This window comes from Dunckerocampus dactyliophorus, chromosome 12, assembly GCF_027744805.1.
Source record: "Dunckerocampus dactyliophorus isolate RoL2022-P2 chromosome 12, RoL_Ddac_1.1, whole genome shotgun sequence".
Taxonomy (NCBI): Eukaryota; Metazoa; Chordata; class Actinopteri; order Syngnathiformes; family Syngnathidae; genus Dunckerocampus; species Dunckerocampus dactyliophorus.
The window spans coordinates 4466465-4484144 of NC_072830.1; the positions used below are offsets into that span (position 1 = coordinate 4466465).

A 17680-nucleotide genomic window follows, 5' to 3' on the forward strand; every position below is an offset into this window, starting at 1 on the left:
CTTTTTCCCCATTTCTGCTGGGTTGTTTTTAAACTTTCAACTTTCTTCTTGATAATTTTCTTCGCGTAATTCTGACTTCATTCCCATGATATTTTGACTTTATACTCGTAACATTATAACAAATTTTCCAAAAATGACAACTTTGGTGGAGGGGTTTGTTTGTCATGATATTACAAATTCATCTTTTTCCTTTAATAAAAGATAGTTTGGATTTTTTGACATGAAGTTGTGACATCCCCGTCAGCAGTGACTTCCCCCCCACTTGGTCCCGTAAGCCCAGTTCTGGGGCCTCATTGGTAAAGCTTGCGTATGCACAAAATGGGGCCGAAAAGTTGCGTGCGCCGTGCAGTACAGCGTTCCCTCGTTTATCGCGGAGGATGGTTTCCCAAAACAGCCCGCAATAAGTGAAATCCGCAAAGTAGCCAACTATATTTTTGTACAATTATTATGAATGTTTAAATGTTAAAAGCCCTCCCCGTACCCTTTACACACTTTTCTCAGACAGGCAATAACATTTCTCACTTGTTCAAACACTCTCAAAGTTCACATTTCGTTTGATTTTCAATGACTTACGAGAGCTGGACAATATCGGACATCTCTAATGGACATATTTTTGAAGTTATATATTAGAGCTGTATGATCTTATATTCTTCTCATTATTTTTCATGAGCAACTGTTATATTGCAATAATATTGTTATTAAACGTTACACTGACCCATTTTATCTTCTATTATTTTGGATTGTTGTTAGACTTTTAGATGATATACTACATACATACATACTAATATATCAAAATGATGAGTTGGATTATTTTTTACTACTATTTTTTACTATAGAATTACATTTATTATTTATTTATAAGTGTATATATATATTAGTAATTAGAATATAAACTAATATATTAAAACTTTTTTTAAGTTTTTCTTTTACTGTTTTTACTTTATTGTAAAACTACTGCTGATTTTTACATTTTAATTTTTTTTCTCATAATTTTTTTGTTAAATTATATTTTTAGAATGTGCCAATATTTTTATTTTTTCTGGTAATGGCTCCTGGGCTACATTTTAGAAACCCCTTGCCTAAATGACGCATGTTCAAGCACAAAAATGGCAAAATGAAGTAAAATACAAACATAAGGCATTCAGAAGGCGCATTCAAAGACGTTGTGATGATATGTAGTTTTCTATACTTGTCACTAGGTGTCAGTAATGTCACTGTAATGTTCATCTTACTGTACTCTAAGTGTTGTACTAAAACCAAGACAGTGTATGAAAAAACGAGGCAAAATTTACCAAAGAAAACTGAATAATAGGAAAACAGAGGTTGGTCTGGAACAGATCAACGGCAAAGAAAGGATTACTGTAATCTCTTATGTCCAAGTTGCCTTCCATTGTTTTAAAAGACGCTAACATGACATTAGAAAGTTATTTCCGCCACATCCGTCTTTAGCGCTTCCAACCCAATTCCAGCCTCGACAACGCGGACGTGCGAACTCTCCCCTTCAGGTTAGGACTTTGGAGAAATTGCTTGGAAGCGCACGTGGCCATTTGTCTGCTGGAAGTGATCTCTGCCATCTTCCAACGCAACACAGCCTCCGCCAAGTGCGGCGTGTCCATTTGCAAAGCCTGCCTGCTGCGCGCTCTGTATTTACGGGGCCGTGATGGCGGCTCCTGGGGTGCAGAGTGCTCATTATGTGGGGCGCTTGCAGCAGCTCCGGCGGTTAAGGTCACCTAGCACACAACAGATGTCCTCGCCACTGAATGCCTCATCATGTGTGAGCCCACAAAAGAGGTCCAAAGTGGACGCTATTAGGCCTCCATGCTAGTCATACCTTTCCTTTGGCGACTTTCTCAACCACTACAGGGCGAAAGCCCTTTTCCCATCTCGACTCGCCTCCTTTTTCCACTCCAAAAAAGTATAGCACTGGAAAAATACAAAACGCACACGGCATTAACACATCAGTGAGACTCTGGACTAGACTCTTCTTAATGGTTGAAGATGTTTCACCTTTAATCCTAAAGGATTCTTCACGTCTACATTTTGAAGTACTGCTTAAAAATAGCTTGTTCGTTCTTTAGTGGCCACTCTTCCCGCGGAACGAGACAATCTTTGGGGCGGGAGATGAAACCAGAAGAGTTCAGTCGCCTCCACTCCACCTTTGGACTGAGAATCTACACCAGGGGTGTACAAAGTGCAGCCCGCTGTTGTTTTTTAATTGGCCCGGGGCACCTTCTAAAAATATAATTTAACAAGAAAACTGATCAAATAATAATAGAAAAAATATTGAAAAATCTGCAGCAATTTTACAAGAATCAAATCAAATTATTAGGGAAAAAGGTTAGAAAGGGTTCGTCATAATTTTATGAGAACCTCATCACAACATTATGAGACAATATTAGGAGCATAAAGTTGAAATATTTTTTTAAAAGATGTTTTCTGAAGTCGTAATGTGAGAAACAAAGCAAACTAAAAATGTTAAAATACAATGGAATAAAATCACAATATCACAGGAAATTCACAAAACGATGACAAAAAATAAACAGCAGAAATGATAAAAGGTGTAATTTCCTGAGAATAAAGTCTAAATATTAACCGAAAAAAGATTTTAATTTAATAAGAAAAATCATACTATTACATGAATAATTGTAATATTTAATTCCATAAAAAGGCGTTATTTTTCAAAGTAGTAATAATAATTTATAATTTAATTCATTTATAACAAGAAAAATTGCTAATTTTATCAGAATAACATGGTAACATTTTAGTAGCATAAAGCTGAAATATTAAAGAAAAAAAGACATGATTTTTTAAAAAGTCATAATTTAATGAGAAACAAACAAAACTAACTAAAAAAGTTCAACTAAAAATGAATGATGAATGAAAAAAAACAGGAAAAAATGGAAAAAAGGTGTAACTTCACAAGAAAGTCATATTTTTTCCAAAAACACTAAAATTATGAGGAAACGTGATGTCATTTTAGTAGCATAAAGCTGAAATATTAAAGAAAAAAAAGACATTATTTTCTAAAGTCATAATATGAAAAACAAAACCAATTTGGGGAAAAAAAACAGAAATGGAAAAAAGGTGTAATTTCATGAGAATAAAGTCAAAATATTAAGAGAATTTTTTTTTACAATTTAACAAGAAAAAGTCTAATTTTATCAGAATAAGAGTAAAAATAATGTCATTTTAGTAGCATAAAGGTGAAATATTAGAGAAAAAAGACTATTTTTAAAAGTGGTAATATTATGTCAAACCACCAAACAAAGTAAAAAAAAAGTTATAATACGATGGGAATAAAGTCCAAATACTACAAGTACATAAAGAAAATGTACAAAGATTATTTAAGAAGAAAGTTGAAATATTTGGAAAATTTATATTTGAAAAACAGAAAAAATGGGTAAAAATAAGAGCGAAGTTTACGCTTTTTAAATCTATGTGACAAAGCTGAGATGCACTTTTTTGGTGAAATATCCAATATACCGTATAACTTCTTAGCATATCTTCAAAGTGACCCTTGCATCCTTTCATTTCCACAATGTGGTTTGGACACCCCCAATCTACACAGACAATGGGGGACAACGACGGCCTCCGGCAATTTTTTCCAGACACAGGGAGGCGGCAAGGAGGCACGTTTTATCCAACAGGAGATTGAGGGCAGCAAGAAAACGGAAGTGCTGCAGAAAAGTCAAGACTGCGGCGTACGTCACGGCAAAAGGCTACGCGAACATTAGCGTGCGCTTCCGGACTTTGTGTTTAGTTTGGTGTGGAATTTCCACGTCCACGAGGCAGCAGAGGCCGTGCTGAGGCGGAGCAAGGCTGCGTCTCGCTTCTGCAAATCCCGGTTCCGCATCAGCGCTTCTGCAAATGGACTGGCGTCCCTCAGAGGGGAGCCCACGCTCGACTGTATTTGCTGTGCCGCTGCGTTCCAGGAAATCACGGCGAGGCAGCATCAAGCGGAAATGGGAAGTGTTTGTCACGTCGTACGGCTCTGATCTGTAATGATTGGATGTGATCGGCTCCTCTTCCAAGCTGCTTTTGTGAGAGATATCGCTCAAGTGGAGGATGGGAATGGCAAGAACGTCACAACGGCCAGCGCGCACTTCCTCCAAGAACAGCCCGACCTACAACGTAGCTGTGTTGGCGCGGCCTTCGTTTCTTTCCAAACGTGACGCTTTTTGTCTTAGCTGGAGCATGTGCACCAAAAAAAAAAAAAAAAGTTATTTTCATGAGGTAATACTAGTACTGAATGTTACTAGTACTACCTTTACAAGTTTTTATAATTATAAAGCAAGACTATCATAGTTTTATTTACACTTTATTTTACATTCAATTAGTTATTAGACTATATAGAGTATTATTATACACAATATACTATAGTACACACTACGTATACCAGTTTATTCATGTATTCTTTGTCATTGCATTTGAAATTATAACATTACAAAAATAAAATATTAAAAAGTAATATGTACACTATACTGTATACTAATATACTAATATTTTTACAGCCATATTATATTATTCTGATTATTTTTATGACTAGCAAACTACATTTATTATGGGTGTATATATTCTTTATATTTCATTATATTTTACAATTTTAGCATCTTTTAAAATTATTATTGTTGATTGCTGATTGAAGACTATTAGATGATGTAATACATACAGTATATACTAATATGTGCAAATCATATGATTCTGATGATTATTTCTTACTGCCATAGAATTACATTTAGTGTATGTACGTATGTTAATATTTTCAGTTATTATACTATGTGAAAAAATGAATAAAATGATAAAACTCTAATTTTGCAATAATATATAGCAATATTATATAGCATATATTATTGTTATTAAATGTTATACTGACCTCTGTTATCTTATTATATTATTTTAATATTATTATTTTATTTATTTATTGTATATATATATATATAATTAATATAATTGTATAATATTGAAAAAATATGTTTTTGAAATGATAGAACTGTAATATTGCAACAATATATAGCATATGTAATTGTTCATGGTTACACTGACATGTATTTTTTATTGCTAGACTATATATTGTTTTGACGTATTAGCTGATACAACATATGAATGTATAATTAGCGTATTCTGATTTATAAAGATGTCATTATTTATCCATATTGCCATTAACCAATCTGTGGCACACCAGAACAACATCCTTTTTACTTCCTGCTTCACAACTTCTATAACGTAGGGTATTTTTTTCTTTTGTTTTGTTTTCATCCCACCAATCACTCGGAACAACGCAAGCGCCCCCCCTGCCTGCCCCCCTGCATCGGTATGCTGCCGGCGTCCGGGCTGCTAATCCCTCTTAATGAGGACATGAGATTGTGGGCTTTTATCTCCCACCTTGGATTCAGCATCTTTACTTTAATCTGTGGGAGCCTTCATGAGCGCGTTTTAACATGCACCGCTCAGCTCTGTCATCCTCGGCTTGCAAACGTGTTTCTCCTCCTGTGGGGTTGACGTTTGCTTAAATACCCCCAAACGCATGCAAGCTTTGGCCTCCAATGGACGCCCTGATGCAATACAGCATGATGGCGTAGCGTTATGTAACAACCCTTGTATTGATCTCGTGCGCCTAATGGAGCGTCCTGATGTACGAGCATATGCACTGCGGTGCATTTCTTCTTCTTGAACTCATTCAAGGCGCGGTGTTGACAAAGACACGCCGAGAAGCTCGTCTTGATCGAGAACGTTGGCCTTCACAATCTCATCCAGTACACACACCTGGAAGGAAGGTGCAGCTCGTCTTTTCCACAGCCCTCCCCAGCCCTCCTCCAGACATGAAATAACCCCCCAATGGTCACCTTTACACGCCTATTACCCAATATAGTAGACATAATAAGAGAAAATAAGACATAAATAACACATGTGCTTGTGTGTGTTGCTGTAAATGTGTTCCGGCGCTAGCGGAGCTGAGTGGGGGCAGACAGGAAGTGACGTCGGGGGTTCAGAGTTTAGCTTGGTGTGGGTTACAGCCACAATAGTAGCCCGTGTCAGGGATTTTTGCACCTGCAACAAAAGTTGTTCCAGCAATCAAGTCTGGTGCTTGTGTGTCTCGCCCAACATTACTGACACCTAGTGACTGCAATGCTACATATCATCACGACGTCTTCGACTGAGTCTTCCGAATGCCTTATATTCGTATTTTACTTCATTTAACCGTGTTTATGCTTGAAAATGCTTCATTGAGGCAAAAAATATGTAACGTGCTCAGATAAATATGCATGTTTTCATTAATAATAGGATTTATTCAACCACAAAGCTGCATGATTTATTGATTCATATATTTTTGCTAAACCGTGATAGAGTGAAGCTGCAAAATTCAAAGCGCAAACGGGTGTAGTTCAGTGACAATTGTGGCTTTTCTGTATATACATACAGTGCACACACACACACACACACACACACACACACACACACACACGGTATGTAGGCTGCATGTGTCACACACTGGCTGGCTGCAAAGCACCATATGTGACAGCTTTGAGCTTCACTTTCCCCCTCGCCATCCATATGAATTCATTTGGAGATCTCTTCCGCACACACACTCACACACACACGCACGCACGCACACACACACTTGCAGCCGAGCTGAACTAGAAGTGAATTTTCACAGCTATCAAGCGGCGTTCCAACTGCCAACCTGCGCTATACGCTCCAAATGAAAAATGGGCCGCGTGGGCGGGAAAGTTATCCTCGGGTAGACCTCCGCCAAGGTTGAACTGCTAACAAAAAGTTAGCGAGCCGAGCCTTTTATTTGTTCTGTCAGAACAAACCGTGGCGGGGCGGCACGTTCTGCAAATAGCAGCGTGGGCTCTGACGAGAACGAGGCACGGTCGACGGCAACGAACGGACACAGCCCTCACGTTTCACGTTTCAAACATTTTATTATATGTGTGGACATGGGACAATACTACAGAAAGATAAGGTAGATACACTTTGGAGTAGTCTGTGTACAGCTTGTATAGCAGTATAGATTCACTGTCCACTGAAAATGAGTCAACACACATCCTTTGTATAAATATCTTGCAACACGAAATCTGTTGTAAGAGCATTTAGATCAACAATACTATCTGCCCCAATGGCAGGACAGCACAAAAAAAACAAAACAAAAATATTGTGTCTTGCCAACAATCAAGCACGGTGGTGGTAGCGTACACGAGTGCTGCCGGGAGGTCGCATGCGGTTCTTTAAGCGGACAAACATGAGTTGCAAGATAATTGTGTCTCATCTACAGTGAAGGCGGCAAAAGCGTCAGGATGTGGGGCTGCACGAGTGCTACTGGCACAAGGGAGCTGCGGTTCGATTAGGAAAAACATGAGTGCTGCATGCGGTTCTTTAAGGGGACAAACATGAACTCCAACACAACAGAGTTGTGAGATAATTGTGTCTTGTCTACAATGAAGCATGGCGGAGGGAGCGTCACAATGTGGGGCTGCACGAGTGCTGGAGGCCCAGGGGAAGGGGAGGTGCGGTTCAATGAGGAAAAACAAATTCAAACTAAACGTACTGTGACAGTATGTTCAGTCAAGGGACAAAGTGTACTTGGATATGTTTTAAAGTAGTCTGTGTCCAGCTTGTATAGCGGTGTAGATTGTTCTACTGTAAATAAGTCAATACTCATCCATTATTGTCTAAATGTCTGGCAACAAAAGTACGTAGCAAGATATTTGTGCCTTGCCAACAATCAAGCACGATGGTGGTAGCGTGCACGAGTGCTGCCGGGAGCTGCGTGCGATTAAGGGAACAAACATGAATTCCAACACAAGTGAGTTGCAAGATAATTGCGTCTTGCCTACAGACAAGCGTGACGGCAGGAGCGTCACTGTATGCGGCTGCACGAGTGCTAGAGGCACAGAGTAGCTGCGGTTCAACAAAGAAAAACATGAATTCCAGCAAATGTGAAGCAGAAACTGGGCCACACGGCAGTTTTTATGAAAGTATGTTTTGTCAAGGGACAATACTATAGAAAGTGTACTAGGATATCTTTTAGAGTAGTCTGTGTACAGCTTGTATAGCGGTATAGATTTACTGTGCACTGAAAATGAGTCAACACACACCAATTATTGCCGTGGTAAGGACTGAATGTTACATGGCAAATGTATTCCCACCAATAGGGGGCGACTTTAACATTGCTCATTCATTAAAATACTGAATTATGGAAAATGTGGGAATTTTTAGGAAACTTCTGATAGGTCATGTTTCGGAGGGCCACATGGTGAAAAATGAAAGCATGCAACTTTGCCACATGAATATTTTGTAACAAAATGCTAAGATTTATTTCAAACTGTCTGAGCTTTAATTAGTTGTTTCCCCCCATTTTTGATGTTGGGTTTTTTTCCATTTTCCAAATATTTCAACTTTCTTCCAGTCAATTTTATTCTCATAATTATGACATGATTCCATTACAATTTGACTTTGTGATATAGGTGAAAAATTATGTAAAAATTAACAATCAACTTCCCATTTTGCTGTTTTTCTGGGGTGGAGGGTTTGTAAATACTTTTGCGTTGTTCTTGTGAATGTTCTTTTTGTAATATTATGACTTTATTCGCAGTATAACATTTTCCCCAATCTGAATTTGAAAAAAAACCAACCAAAAAAAGCTTTTTTTTTCCTTTAATATTTCTACTCGGTGCTCATTACAGTACGACTTTTTCCCTTACTATTGACTTATTCTTGTAAAATTACTGCTGATTTTTCCATTTTTGCTGTTTTTTTCATTTCCAAATATTTCTACTTTCTTCTAAATTTTTTTTCTCATAATATTATGAGTTTATTTCCATAATATTTTTAAGATATTTCCATAGTATTTTGACTCGTAGAACTTTTTCCCCAACCTAATTTTCCATATATTACAACATTTTTTGTTTATTATAATATTACATCTTTTTTCTTTAATACTTCAACTTTATGCTACTAAAAAAATATATTTTCCTCATAATATTACATTATTGTCTTTTTCTTCTTAGATTACAAGTTTTTTCTTAATATTTGGACTTTATTCTTGTAAGATCACTGCTAATTTTTTCCATTTTTGCAGGTTTTTTTTTTTTCTTGTCAAATTATATTTTTAGAATGTGCTGTAGGCCCAAAAAAACACAGCCACAGGCTGCAAATGGCCCCTGGGCCGCACTTTGGACACCCCTGGCCTAGACGTCCTGAATGAGCTGACTAAGAACAACAGAATTTGAAATGTTGGAAAGTGGAAATGCAAACTGAATGTAATGAAATGTATAAATACATTGAAAGATTACAGTGGGATCCAGGATCGAACCAGCAACCACTGGGTTGGGGTATTGACATTAATAAATAAATTGCTACCAGCATTTCAACTAAAATCAGTCAGCAAGTCAATTATTTTCATTCCAGGATGCTGCAGCGTTCTTATTTTCCGTGGTAATGTACCTAAAAAAAATAAATAAATAAAATACACTTTTGTTTGAAATATGCAAAAAATTACCTTTAAATCTGACGTTTGTGGCTCGGAGATATGAGGAAATTCAAGAGAAATCGAAACAAAACATGTCCTTGGAGCTTCTTTTGGGAAATGTCACTAACCAAACACTCGCAAAATCAATAGAATATGTCAGAAGCAGCACTCCTGCACGCCATCAAAACGGATGAAGTACTTGATCGTCAGCCAGTGTACTTTACTGCTAATGGACTTTTGCTAATTGGATCCCATTGGGGCTCTATGGTAAGTTTATTCTAAAAAAGGACTCCATGAATATCAATTTGCATTCTTTGCTTCCACAATCCGACCACGTGAAGTGAGTTTCTGCAAAGTAGGATTCCTTATTTGAGGCCCGGTCACACCGCCCGAACTTTGCTGTAGCGTCGCTGGAGCGGTGAAAAAAATTCATCACCGCTCGTAACCGCGCACAAAATGGGAAAAAAAAATCTAAAACACAGGCGTTGTCCTAGCGGTGCACCGCTGAAGCCAGCGTTGCTTTAGCGTTGGTTTAATGGTAGCGAACGTTGGTTTAGCGGTGACGGGGTGTTGATAGAGCAGCGTTCTGCGCATGCAGATCAATTATCCATGTATTGTACATACAGTATAACACATAATGCTGCATCGCTTCAGTGTGAATTTGAATAAACTCCAACGTTGTATTGTATTTTTACATCATCTGCAATGTTTTAATTGAAGCTTAGGTTAGCTTCACTGATTTTCAGCAACTGTACAGCAGAGGGCGCTAAAGTCAAAGCAATGCCACAACAGACTAATGGGCTCCTGGGCCGTTTCTCCCCATATTTATAGCCAAATTCTGGTCCCCCTCCGACACCGCCACACCAATGCCAAACCAAAGTTCATCACCGCAATGGATCGCTGCTTCATCGCTGCTTCAACGCCTGACACCATTGCAGCAATCTTGTGTCCGCTCGTAAAATGCTTACAGCCGCTCCACCAAAGTTTGTGCAACGTTTAGTCAACGCCCGGGCAAAGCTGGCGAAGCAGCAGTGGTCCAGCGTTCAAGATTTCTGCGTTGGCCTAGCGGACCCAAGCGTCCACGAATTTGTGTCTAGCGGCGCCAAGCTTTGACTGGGCGTTGTTGGCGCGGTGATGAACTTTGCCGTGGCGGAAAATTGCCCCCTCCTCACCGCTCGCAATATTTTGTGCAGCTCAAAACGTTTAGAGCGGTAGGGGGGACCATCAGCGGTGGCCGAGCGTATACGGCCTTGCCTTAACGGGGGCCAACTTCTGTTAAACGGTGGTGAATGGTTACGAGCGGTGATGAATTTTTTTCACCGCTCCAGGAACGCTACAGCAAAGTTCGGGCGGTGTGACCGGGGCTTTATAAACGGAATATTTTTGTTCTCAGAGCATAGAAAACCTGTTTAGGACCTTCTAAATACACTTTTTAATATTATTGGAGCCCTCAAGACATGAAATAAAATCCCTGTACTTACCTTTACACTCCTATTACCCAATATAGAAGACATACTAAGAGAAAATAAGATATCAAACTTGCTGTAAATGTGTTGCTGTGCAAGGGAAGTCGAGTGGAGAACAGGAAGTGACGTTGGAGGTTCAGAGTTGAGTTTTGCGGCCGCAACAGTAGCCGTGTTAGGGATTATTGTGCCTGTTGTGAGATCATTCAAACTGGCAATAAAAGCCTGTTGTTCAAGTCTGGCAATCAAGTCTGGTGCTTGTGTGTCTCACCCAACATTACAGTAACATTACTGACACCTAGTGACCAGTGTAGAATACCACATATCACAGTGCGTCCTCTGATATTTGTATTTTACCTCATTTAGCTGTTTTTAACCTTGGAAAAAAAGGAAAATTTGGTTTTGCATATTTTTTTACTGTATTCAAACACAAAAAAGTGAAATTTGAAGCATAAAGTGGCAAGGGAGTACGATAATTGGATGAATATTGGAGAATCCGGCTTGGAAGTGTCCTTTGTCAATAAAACATCTGTCCGTGAAGTCAGTGACCGTGAGGCAGGTCTTTAGCTACCCCATTGCTGCCTTAGCCCGCTTTGGAAACGCAATTCACAATTGGAATTTTCACATAAACTACTGTACATTTTGAGGTTATGTGCACGTGCCAACTTGTGATGCTGCGTGTTGATAAAGTCTTCTTCAAGACAAAAGTCTGCTTTTGGATGCACGTTAACCTTAGCAGTTGCTGCGCCCCTCTAGAGAGTGAAAGTTAAGCTTGTGTGAGAGAGTGAGGAAAAAAAAACATTTGTCTTTATAAAACGATGAAGAGAGTCACCCTGAGCCTTCTTTAATACAAAATTAATCACGGGAGTTCCTTATAGGTTGTTCCGGCTTACAATTTAAATGAACAGGTCCTTCTGATTGAGTAAATGATCCCAGGTACTTAACAAGAGCAACAATTGGAAATGAGGGGAAGCAGCTATGAAGGGTAGGGTCCAGTGCTGTGGATGATATAAAACAGTTACTCTACATTGCATAGTCTGGATGAAGTGGGGCTGCCTGCACACATCAGGCTGTTCATAACTGGGTGAGTTCCCCTCTCCCGTGACTTAGAAGTCTAACCTTCAACTGGGGAGGACTTGGCTCTTTAAAAGGAGTAGTCAGGCAGGAGGTGCGCGCACTTGAAACAGAAGGGCAGTCTTGTACCCCCGGGGTAACTAAGGTTTAAACACTGCATCTTTTGTGTGTCTGCCTCTTCTCCCAGTATGTTTCCATCAGTCATATGTAAGTGTTGTGCAACTCCGATTGTGCTATGTGAGTGTGTGTGTGTCAAGAAGGCCTTCTATGGGAAGCTATTAGACTGACAGTTCACCAAGCTACTGAATCTAAGGGTATAATAATAATAATAATAATAATAATAATAATAATAATATCGAACAGAAAGACAGAACACATCAATGCGTCGTTCCCTGTGGTCATAAAACAAACAGGCTTCACAGAAAAGGAGGTGGCGCTGCGACAACTAAACGTTCGGCCGTTTCAGCCAATTTCCAGAAACATAAACAGCTTGAGAAAAATGAAACTCATGGTAGACAATAACTCTTGTACGATAAAACCCCAACCATACGTAAAATAAGAATTTTCTATGATGCATTGTATGAAAATGAGTATTTTATATGGCACAAATGGCAAAAGGGGTATTTGTTAAAGTTCTAGGTCACCCTAAGACCTTACATCAAACATCTCTCCAGTTTTGACACAAAACATTATGCAGGAATGCACAGAAACAGCAAAAACCTGAGAAGAACGGGCAGAACTCACAAGGCGAACAGCTCACCGCAACATAGACACGCACGCACACAACACTGTGGAGCGACCACCTGTCAGTCTACCGGTGCGCTTACGGCCGGAAAAGTCGCCAAAAGTTACGTTTTGTTTTTGGTTTTTTACGACGTGCAATCAGACGCCACGCTGGAATTCAGCTGAGAGACCTCAGCGCGTGCTGCTGTTTTGGACAGCAAATGAATTCAGTTGGGTTCATGTCGTGGATTGTATGAAACATCGCCAGGATTTGTTTTATTACTTTTTTTTTATAATTCCACGATCCGCCTGCAAGGTTTATAGAATAAAACATTTGCATATATGCAAACACTCTTTACCCTCGAGACCATGTAGGTCCCATTGGCTCACGACTGTAATAACTTGATGACCGAGTGATCTGAAAATATTCTAGATTTTGTGGGGGGGTTTCCATTGGAAAAAAGTCAGTTTCATTAAAACATTAAACAACATATACATATATACATATACATATATCAGATTTGAATGACATTTCATCTGCAGATATATATATTGAAGTGAATTTACAGTATATCCTACATACCTTCTATCTTGTCCTGAACCTCCGATCCATGAGTTTCAAAAGCCTAAAGTTGGACTTAACTTTCAAAGCACTAGAGATGGTCCAACACTCAGTATAAATCCAATGCAAAATTGAAGAGGAAAAGTAATCGACCTAACAACTGAGATCTATAGGAATGAAAATACACCCGACATCATATGAAAAAGCAGCATTTTCACAGACGTCCCCAATCGTGCGTGCACATAGTGTCAGATTTTACCGTCGCTTACTTCCTAGTGAGGATAGGTGGCATATTTAGAAAATGGATGGATGGAAGGAGCAAGCAAGCTTGCTATTAGCCTCCCACGTTTGTTTACACGCTTGAGAGGCAGTTTGATGAGGTCATCACTTGAGCACCGGCAAATACAGGAGCGCATAGGCCTATATACACCATTATGTTTAATCAACTTTATTACAGGGAAAAATGCAGATACCAATATTGACCGATATTACAATTTTATGCCGAATATGGGGTTGATAAATCAGTGGGCCGATGTTATCGGACATCCCTTATAATATAATATATATATTATTTATTTATTCATTTTTTGTATGTGTTTGAGAGAGACCTTTATGGCAATAAGGGGTCAAATGTGGTGTAACCTGGTGACTAATTGGACTACTACGTCGACTGAGGACATGATGTTCCCTTAGTAGAATGATTCTAGGCTGTTTATGTCACTGGTCCCAGGGCCAAATGAGAGGGTTGCTGCAGAAAGGGCACCTGACGTAAAAAAAGGACGTTAAATAAAGCTGTGGCAACCCCTGATGGAGAAACTACTTATAAGTAGAAAAATATATGAGCTATAAACATAAAATATGAAAAAAATAATTTAAAAAAATCTTTGACATCTAAAAAAAAATACTGTTGAATGGATGGGAAATGGGATTTATTCATTTTATTATTAGGTGTTTTTTTTAACGGTTGTGTGTCCATCCACGACTGTGGTGGCTCCGTGCACGTACAAGGGTGGGACTAATGAGGGGTGGGGTTTGGGGGATATTTTGGGGGAGTTCTGGTCATGGTCATCGGGGAAGGGGCTTCACGCGCACCTGTCTCTGATGACAGCAGGTTAACTTTGATACACAGCCCAACAACACATTGCAACGAACGCAGTCACTTTCACTCCCGGCAAATCGATCATCAATACACAAATTGCACGAAGCTGCAAAACAATTACACGCATCGCGCGCGCGCGGGCGCGCACACTTACACACACACACACACACACCACCTTGAGTGCACCTCTATACCGCATGAAGAGACAAAGTGGAGGTGACTGCAGCTGTGTGACACATGCTTGGACGCAACTTGTCCTCCCCCCCTACACCACACACACACACACGACAAACTTGTGTCACCGCGCGCGCGCACGCACACACACACGCAATTCAACTTGCGCGCATTCCTGCGCAGCGGACTCCAACACACACGCATGTTGAGGAATTGTTGGTCCACGCACGCGCACACGCACACCACGCCCGTCTGCAGCATCCCGCGCTCACCTCCAAAGATGCACGCGCACAGGCTGGAGAGGATGAAGAGCAGGCGCTGCTGGACCATCATCATCTTTCACTTGTCAAGTCGACACTCGACTCGTCTTGCCTTGCCTTCGGTGGACCGGACGCTCCCTCGCGTATCCAGGTGGGCGCTCGTGCTTGAGACTGAGCCGGACTTTACATGGGTGAACTCTGCGTGGTGGCGGTGATGATGATGATGATGATGATGATGATGCTGAGTCCTGAGAGGCGGAGGAGGTGGGGGGTGGGGGGGAGGTGCAGATGGTACTGTTCTGGAGCAGGACGGCGCGGATTGCTGGCTCGGCAGCGTGCATGTGCAGCCCCTTTGCTCCGCTGCTGCTCTCTAATTGGCTGAGGAGAAACGAGGCCCCGCCTACTTCTGGGCAACTGAGGAGGATGTCAGCCAATGGACAACACCTGCAAGTCAAAAGAATTTTACCTTTTGGGGGGAGCGGATGCCATAACATCACAATACCTATGATGTTCTGGAAGGCCGGGTGGCATGGAACTCTAAATCCACAGGTTCGATTCCCCACGTGCAGAGGCATACAGGTGCTGCACTTCATCACCGCATCCAGTAGATGGGGCTTGGATGGGGCAATCAGTACAGCAAAAACGGGAAAAACAAAGAAATCAACATTAATTTTACAAGAAAAAAAGTTGAACTTTAACAAGTCATAATTTTATGAGGATAACGTCATATGAGCCATTTGAGTAGCATAAAGTTGAACTATTAAAGAAAGACGTTCATTTTTTTAAAAAGTCGTAATATTATGAGAAACAAAACAACGAAAAAAGTTGTACATTTTGGTAAACAAGGTTGTTGAAAAATGTTACGTTACGAGAATAAAGTCATAATATTATGGGAATAAAGTCAATTGTGAGAAGAAACTTTACAAGAAGAAAGTAAAAATAGTTGGGAAATTACAAAAAACAGCTGAAATTTAAAAAAAAAACAGATGTACTTTTACGAGAATGAAGTCAAAATATTGAGAAAAATGTAATCGAACAAGAAAAAAAATCAGAATTTTATAAGAATAATAAAATGATAAAGTTGTAAAAATAACGTTGTGGAAAAAGTTAAGTTTACGAGAATAAAGTCAAAATATTATGGGAATAAAGTCATAACTATGAAAAGAAACTTAAGAAGAAAGTTGAAATAGCTGGAAAATTTAAAAAACACAAGCAGAAATGAAAAAAAAACCTCTGCTGTAACTTTACGAGAATAAAAAAAGAGAAAAAAGTCGTCTTCCAACAAGAAAAATGTTACAATTTTACGAGAATAAACTTTAATAAAAAATAAATGTCATTTTAGTAGCATAGAGCTGGATATGAAAGAAAAAAATAAGCTATTTAAAAGTCGTAATATGAGAAACAAAACAAAATCAAGTTGTAATTATTGGAAATTGAGCTTGGAGAAAAGGTTATAATATTATGGAAATAAAGTCATATTACAAGAAAAAATGATTTGGAAAATTAAAAAAAAATAGGGGCAAAAAAGAGCAAAGAGTGAAGGTGATATTAATGATAGGCTTTTTCGCCTACATCACAAAGATGACATGAAATACACAGTGGTGTAAAACTGTGTTTGCCCCCTTCCTTATTTCTTTTTTTTTTTTGCATGTTTGTTACACTTATGTAACTTTCAGATCATCCAGCAAATTTAAATATTAGTCCATGGCAACAAAACTGAACACAAAATGCAGTTTTTAAATGAAACCTTTTATTGTTTAGAGCACAGCAACGACTCATCCAAGAGGTCACAAAAGACCCCACTACAACATCCAAAGAACTGCAGGCCTCACTTGCCTCCGTTGAGGTCAGTGTTCATGACTCCACCATAAGAAAGACACTGGGCAAAAACAGCCTGCATGGCAGAGTTCCAAGACCAAAACCACTGCTGAACAAAAACAACATTAAGGCTCATCTAAATTTTGCTAGAAAACATCTTGAGGATCCCCAAGACCTTTGGGAAAATACTCTGTGGTCTGACGAGACAAAAGTTGAACTTTTTGGAAGGTGTGTGTCCCATTACATCAGGCGTAAAAACAACGCCATATTTCAGAAAAAGAACAGCATGCCAACAGTAAAATATGGTGGTGGTAGTGTGATGGTCCGGGGCTGTTTTGCTGCTTCAGGACCTGGAAGACTTGCTGTGGAAACATGAATTCTGCTGTCTACCAAAACATCCTGAAGGAGAATGTCCGGCCATCTGTTGGTGACCTCAAGCTGAAACCAACTCGGGTTCTGCAGCAGGACAATGATCCAAAACACACCAGCAAGTCCACCTCTGAATGGATGAAGAAAAACAAAATGAAGACCTTGAGACTAGTCCAAGTCCTGACCTGAATCCTGTTGAGATGCTGTGGCATGACCTTAAAAAGGCGATTCATGCTGGAAAACCCTCTCGTGTGGCTGAATGACAACAATTCGGCAAAGATGAGTGGGCCAAAATTCCTCCCCAGCGCTGTAAGAGACTCATTGCAAGTTATCACAAACGCTTGATTGCAGTTGTTACTTCTGAGGGTGGCCCAAACTGGTTTGGGGGCAATGACTTTCACACAGGGCCATGTAGGTTTGGATTTTTTTTTCTCCCCTAATTAAAAATTTCATTTAAAAACAGCATTGTGATCAGTTGTGTTGTCATTGACTAAAATGTACATGTGCTTGATGACCTGAAACATTTAATGTACAGTAAGTGTGACAAACAACAAACAAAGGAAGGGGGCAAACACTTTTAAACACCACTCTTTATAACTTAGCATATCGACATGTGTTGCTTTGCAAAATATCAAAGTGGCAAAGTTGCATCCTTTTGTTTTTCAT

At 39.5% G+C, this 17680-nt stretch overlaps 1 protein-coding gene across 3 annotated transcripts in view; it reads right to left on the reverse strand.

The window, feature by feature from the left end:
• cadm2b (cell adhesion molecule 2b) overlaps window positions 1–15108 on the reverse strand; it is a 156118-nt gene extending 141010 nt beyond the window's left edge. For 2 of the 3 annotated variants that reach the window (XM_054793554.1, XM_054793551.1), the window contains exon 1: window positions 14840–15108. In XM_054793554.1, coding sequence (XP_054649529.1) covers window positions 14840–14903 — 64 coding nt within the window. In that variant the 5' untranslated portion in view covers window positions 14904–15108. The remainder of the gene's footprint in view (window positions 1–14839) is intronic. The other variant, XM_054793553.1, reaches the window with a different exon arrangement.
• Window positions 15109–17680: the final 2572 nt, after the last annotated feature.